General features: G+C 46.1%; 1 protein-coding gene across 1 annotated transcript; it reads left to right on the plus strand.

Annotated features, from left to right (window-relative positions):
• Positions 1 to 1,481: 1,481 nt before the first annotated feature.
• On the plus strand, positions 1,482 to 3,381 carry LOC125535433 (uncharacterized). Its single transcript, XM_048698486.2, has 3 exons — positions 1,482 to 2,133; positions 2,308 to 2,555; positions 2,674 to 3,381. The coding sequence occupies exons 1-3, from the start codon at positions 1,497 to 1,499 to the stop codon at positions 3,379 to 3,381; spliced, it is 1,593 nt and encodes a 530-aa protein (XP_048554443.2). The 5' UTR covers positions 1,482 to 1,496.
• Positions 3,382 to 6,626: the final 3,245 nt, after the last annotated feature.

Raw genomic sequence — 6,626 nt, forward strand, 5'->3', positions numbered from 1 at the left:
CCCCTTCCCAAACAGATAATGACACCGCTGTCCGTAGCTTTCAATCCGTAAAAAAACCCGTCCCTGTAGCATCGCTGGTTTTCTCCGCGTCTAGATCATTCCAGGGGCAGGTTTTAGGGCCTGAGGCGTAATAGAAATACAGGGGGCCCTTTATCAAAACAGGAAACATGAAAAATAAAAAAGTGCAGAGTCGGGTCATATGGCACGACCGGCTTTGCACTGTTCGATTTGCTACAATGGATTCGACTAAGGATGATACCTGTGTGTATGCTGATGTCGTGCATGTGAACATGCGTGGTGGCTACTGCCCCATTCTCCGCCCTGATCCGCCACTGCCATTGAGGGGGAGGAGGCGTGCAATGCCCTTGACGCCCTCAAGCCAAGAAGGCAGATCTGATGTCTCCTCAATGTTTCCAAATTCAAATATTCAAATTCAAACACAACATATGACCCAAATGAAGTAAAACTACAAATAAAAGATAAAAGCACAACAATTAGTACTGTGAAGTGCCCACAAGTACTTAAGAGGATCATCTTGAAGTTGTGACGAGTTTCTCGGTTCTCGATCATCTGATGGACCGCATCTATGAATCATGTTGCATAATGTTCCAGCTCCACATGACCAATTTTCTGTCAAAACCAGTTATGTTAGGACAAACCTATGGAGCAACGAACCGCTCGACAACTCACACGGTGGCCACCATGTTTACATAACATCAGCATACACACCAATGTATCAACCTTAGTCGACGCCATTGTAGTACATTGAACGATGCAAAGCCGTTCGTGCCACCAGATAAAGGGCTTATTTCTCTTTGACCTCAGGCCCTAAAACTCTTGAAATGTCCTATGAGTGATCTAGACGTGGAGGAAAACCAATCGAAGTCGAAACAAAGACCTGCATTAAAAGGAGTTGGAGAGAGGAAGCGAAATCATCGCCGTGATGCAAAATCTACAAGTTTCTTTTTAGTATTTGTATTTTTTTGAGGGTAAAAAAAAGGTGATGGAACCTAGAGGCTTCCTTTCTCTTTCCATTTGTCTGTGGTTATAAAAAGTGAAATTTTCTTTTGAGAGAAAAAAAGTGAAGGTTGGGAGCAAAGTACTAGTTAGTAGTACTCACTAACCTCTAGTTTTTTTTGACGGAACAATCCTCTAGTTTTTTTTTTGTGAGACATCAGTATCCTCCATTTTTTTTTTGAGTAACCATCAGTATCCTCTCCAGTGGAGCCGATGGATGCGGCCGGATCTTCTGGGCCGGGCCGTATCCTACTACTGCCAGGTGATGCTAAAAAAAAAGGCCTGAGGCGGCGGCGAGTATAGCGATCTCAACAGTCAACACCCCCATCCCCACCACCACAATAACCACGACGTCGGACGGCGGTGGGGGAGACGTGGTGGAGGGGAGGCCTTGTCCGGTAAGCCCTCCGCCATCCAAAATCCACAAGCTGGGCGGTTCGGGTACGAGTTCAATTGACGCTGAGGATCAGACTGAGGCCATGGCTGCCAGGGACGGCAAGATCGGCGAGCGGGTGGATTCGGATGAGGTACGCGGTGAGCATGAGATCACCGAATTCAAGTGTGGCGAGGTTGTGCACGAGGAGCTTCAGAAGGACAAGATGAACGCAGGTAAATCAAATCAGCAGATCGAGAACAAGACGACCCCGGGGGAGGGGGAGGTGGAGATGGACCTAGGCAAATCAAACTCGATCGTCTCCGAGCAGGAGATCAAGGACCTCTGTGCGCAGATGGAAGAGATGGTCGCTTTTATGAATTACAGGATCATACCATCAGCCCCACTTAACTGCAGCAGCACCACCACCACCAAGGAGACGCCAAAAGATGAGGAAGACAAGGTGCCGCAGTCGGGGATTGACGACATCTTACAGCGGCTAGCTGATATGCGGCGTGACATGTCCAAGCTCAAATCGGAACTGGCCCCTTTCCGGCACAAGTACCCTTATGAGAAGGTGCTGACTTCTTCAGAGGAGAGGGAGAAGAGGCTCAAGTTCAGGCAGGAGTATGAGAAGATGGATAATAAGGAGAAGGCAAGGAGGGAGATGGAGTTCGACGTGAGTGACTTCGAGGGCTACTGTCAAGGCTTGACATCTTTAGTTGAACACTTTGAATTCACGAGTAAGATATGGCCAACACTCCTTGACTCCTATATAGTTAATCACACAGCAGTGTTTGTTTGTTCCTTCTCTAATTGCCAACCAGCAGATTCCCTCCTTCCTTGTAGCAAGTACCGATTCATGGTTTATTAGGATCGATGTACGCTAACTTATTTTTGTTGACAAAACTGTGCAGCCCTAGTGAGCCCCATGCACTTTACACACTGCACGCCCAGACAGATGCCACACCATCTTGCTACCTACGGGACCACCTTGCAGATCTTGTCTTTCAAAATTGCCAACATCGATTTGGACCTGAAATGGCCACTCCTGGAATGGCCACTTAAAGTGTACGGCGTCGTCGCCGCACGAGACAATGTGGATCGTAGACGCAATATTCTCTTTTTGAGGGAAAGGGGGAACTTCCAAGAGATCACCCAAGATGTAAGCGCCTGCCGTGTTGTATTAAATTTGCTTTTATCTCCTCATCGTCTCATACGTCTTAGTTTGTTGATCCATTGGTTCGGTTGCAATTAAGCATGTGTAATGATGATGCCTGCAGAAACCCTTCTTGACCTTGACTGGCCCAACTCGTGCAATTTTGGCTAAGGACCCTGTTAACCTCGAAGTCCAACTAAAACTTAAAGGCCCAACAGAGCCTGAAGACAGAGTGTTGATCACTAAACGATGCCAGTATAGTGGCTATCATACCGATAATGGTTTATACGCTCTTACCTTGAAGAACTGTCTTTGCACAACAGAGTTAAGCCTTCAACAACTATACCGTCAATCAGTCCAAGCAACTTTTTTATGTGTTGGTGGCTTTGTTAAAGGCAGTACAACCCCTTTCATTCATGGAGGCCGAGTTGCTTGCTCCTCACCACCCGACGAAGTCCTAGTCATGGATAGCCAAGGCATAGTCACGGAAGTTATTGATCGTCCGTCAACCCAGGTTGTGTTGCTCAATTCTCATGACTGTGATGGTGGGAATATGCCAATTGGCGAAGAAGACGGATACCTTGATCTGTCAAGGCATGTAGTTTCCGTTGAACTAAAGCCTGTGAGGCAGTATTCCGAAGAATTGGAGGAAACCTTGAAAGTTGTCATACAAGCCTACTCAGAGTCTGGCGATATTGCCGCGCAAGCTCATGTCAAGCTCAGGCCTCAGTATTGTGGCATAAGTCAGCATATATGTGACCTCAACGGATCTGAGGTGGAGATTACCATTGCTTGGTCAGCTATTCTTCGAAGCAACAAGGTTATTCCGTGAGAGGGATATATGTTTGATATTGCTCAGGCGTGAATGTTATGAAGTATGATACGGATACCCACTGCCCACTTATATCTATCTATTTCTCTGTTTTGCCTGTCGTTGTTTGTTTGTCCAAGTGTTCGATCGGCTATGTAAGATGTGGACATATTGTTGTATCGATCTGCTATGTAAGATTTCGACGGATCACGAGGAACCATGAGGAAGAAGTTGTTTGAGAGCTTGTCTCTCCACCAGCTGAGACATCTGCTGTTGGATTCGGAGATGCAACTAGATAAGGTTTAAACTGTTCAAGGAGAGTTGGAGCGCCCGGGGTAGCTACTGCAACAGCTAGAGGATGCAGGGAAGATGGGAAAATGGTGCTCGACTGTTGGTTTTCTAGCTTCTCGTTCGTTTTTGCCAGCAGCAAAATACACACATGTAGCTTGCCATGCAAAGCTGTCTAAACTTGTAGTTTGATTGATTTCCTATGTGTGTAACTAACCTGAGACTCCGATCCTGTACGTGAACCTGCCTGAGCTAATCCCCTATGAACGCAAGCGCTCATATACACGCGCATACACTCACTCCTATGAACGCACACACGCACACCCTACCCCTATGAGCACCTCCGAGAGACTGAGCCGGCATATCATCTTGAGATTTCCAGAAATAATGGAGCACCAGGATTTGAATCCTGATGGGTTGGGGATACCACTGTCCACCTAACCAACTCAACCACAGGTTGATTCGCAGAGAGACGGGGGTTTGTTGATTGATTTCCTGCCGTTTCGTTTGGCCAAAAGGAAGATATTCCCTCGGTCGGCTGGCTCGCGTCCCTTGACCATCGTGTCTCTCTCTCTCTCTCAAACAAAAAATCGCTGAAACGCACGCATACTCGTACTTGTCTTGTTGACTCGGGCACAAATCATGTCACGAGACGAGGACCCCGACTGACTCAGCGCGGCCTTCTGTTCTTTCTTCTTCCTCCTCCTCACTGGACGGCATCCACTCTAATCGGCCATGGCGGTGATGGCCTTTGTCCTTCCCGGCGAGGTCGCCGCCGGCCGGCTCTCCACCCACGGCTGCATGCACGCCTTGCACCGCCGCAAAAATTATACTATATTAAATTAAAGACAACTACATCTTGATTTCTTCTCTCCTCCCACGTACCTTCCTTCCTTGCCGCGGAACGCCGCCGGGAGAACCAACCGCATGCTTGGAATCCATACGTCGCCGCTGACCAAGACGGACGCCAACCCATCCAGGGCAAGCTGCTTTTCCTTCCTCCTTTCCTTCCTTCCTTCCTTCGTGGTCGATGTTGCTACCTATCCACAAGGACGAAAATCAATCCTCACAGGGTCACAGCGCCGCGCGGAATCACAAAGGTCACATCTTTTTCTTCGCCCTCTCCGCTCCTTCGCCCAAGCCCCAAGTCCAAGTCGCACACGCACCCTGCACACGGATGCTGGACTCTTTCTACTATATATAGAGACATAGCTACTTAGAACAAGGCATGGTGAGGAGAAGGGAACAAGGAGGCCGAGGATCAGTGAGGTGGCGCAATCCAGACCCCTGATGGGCATCCCTAGGGCGTTTTAATGAAATGCCATGATTATGATGTGTTCATTTATGTTTCTAGGAAAGGCAAGGCAATTATCACGGGGCACGGGTTTCTCACTCACAGCTTTTACAATCACTTCTTCAACTTCCTCTCATTTTTAATAGCAAACGTTCCAAACCTGCCAACAAGCTATCTATTCTTTTCTTTTTTGATAAACAACAAGCTATCTATTCAGGTTTGTTTGAGTGTGTCGAAAAAAGACGGGCTCGCTTGTTTGTCAGTTTATTCTTTTCTATGTTTCTAATAACATTCAAGCCAATCTTTTCTCTCTTATATATTTCGCAAGAATTATACAAGAAGCTAGCACAAGCTTAGCTAGAGTTCACTACAAGCAATTGGATCCGGTAACATATCAATCCTTCCATCCATACGAATGGATCCTCAAACAAAGGGCTCTATTATTTCTGAGTTTATTAATTTTTATGTTGCTAGTGTTCAGGCCAATGTCTTTTCTCTTATATTTCACAAGAATTATATCCATAGGCATGAATGGAACCTCAATCAAAGGACAAACTAGAAACATACGTGATCAACAAGTCTTTTATTAATTTAGATCATCAACATTTGTTTTTATTGCGTCTTTCAAACACATAGCAAACAATATTTCTCATCAACCTTATACATACATTCACTGTCACATTTATCCACATGTCCATAACAATGCTGCTACCATTTTGCGGCTCTGAAAGTTACAACAATCCTGTACAGCAAGGTAAAGCAACCTTGAAACAAAATGTCATGGTGCTCCAGCAACATATTGCTTCCATAACTCATCCAGAGCCCTGAGAAGATGGCTACTGGTTGCTCAATCTCTATTGGGTTGACTCAAAGCAACAATAAAAAAGGACACCAGAGCCAACACTAGAGGTTTGTACAGGATCATCGTCACCAAAAGACCCCCTTGCTAACAAACACTACATGGTTGCAAAACTGGTGCAAAAGAAACTGCAAAAGGCCCAACTCTAGTGCTTAGCGACACCGACCAACGGTGGGGCTTTCCTTTGTCTTTGCCAGTTTGGTGATGAGGGCCACAAAGAGGTTCTGCTGCGCCTTGACACTCCATAGGATAGCCAATTGCTGCAGTAGAAACATGGCGCAGGGTCAGTATGATGGTTGATGGGTTTGAGCTGAAATATCACATCATTTCTACTAGTCCACAATGCCCACAACACAGCCAAAATGCCAGGCCCCAAATGCAACTTAGCATCGTATTTCAGCTAAGAAACTATGTCTTGAACAGAATCAAGTATCCAGCTCCAAGACTAACCCAAAAAAACACAGCAACAGAATATGCATGGAGAAACTGCCAGGCCAAGATACAAAATCTCAAACTCGTAAGAATGGTGCAGTGTGGTGCAGCTTTCAGTTTGGAACTTCATACATAGGAAAACCAAAGAATGATGTACAACTACAATAAAATTCACAGTTTCCATGACGTTTGCTAGTTGGACCGCATATGGGAGAAGCAAAATATGGTAAGATACAACAAAAGCATAGAACTAAGATTAAGATAATAAGATGGTACTCACAGGAAAAAGCAAATCTAACATACTCCAGGCTGCATGCCGTACGGCTCTTGTGGGATAGGAAGGGCATCCAGGAGTGGCACAACTTCAGTCTGGTGCTTGTACTCATCCTCAAC

This window comes from Triticum urartu, chromosome 2A (genome assembly GCF_056163025.1).
Source record: "Triticum urartu cultivar PI428250 chromosome 2A, HENAU_Tu73, whole genome shotgun sequence".
Taxonomy (NCBI): domain Eukaryota; kingdom Viridiplantae; phylum Streptophyta; class Magnoliopsida; order Poales; family Poaceae; genus Triticum; species Triticum urartu.

Excerpts from the sequence above, each read along its gene's own strand:
- LOC125535433 (XM_048698486.2), top strand. The coding sequence starts at position 1,497 with ATGGCTGCCAGGGACGGCAAGATCGGCGAGCGGGTGGATTCGGATGAG. Across the intron at positions 2,134-2,307 it reads TGAACACTTTGAATTCACGA|CCCTAGTGAGCCCCATGCAC; the intron begins GTAAGATATGGC and ends AAAACTGTGCAG. Across the intron at positions 2,556-2,673 it reads TCCAAGAGATCACCCAAGAT|AAACCCTTCTTGACCTTGAC; the intron begins GTAAGCGCCTGC and ends TGATGCCTGCAG.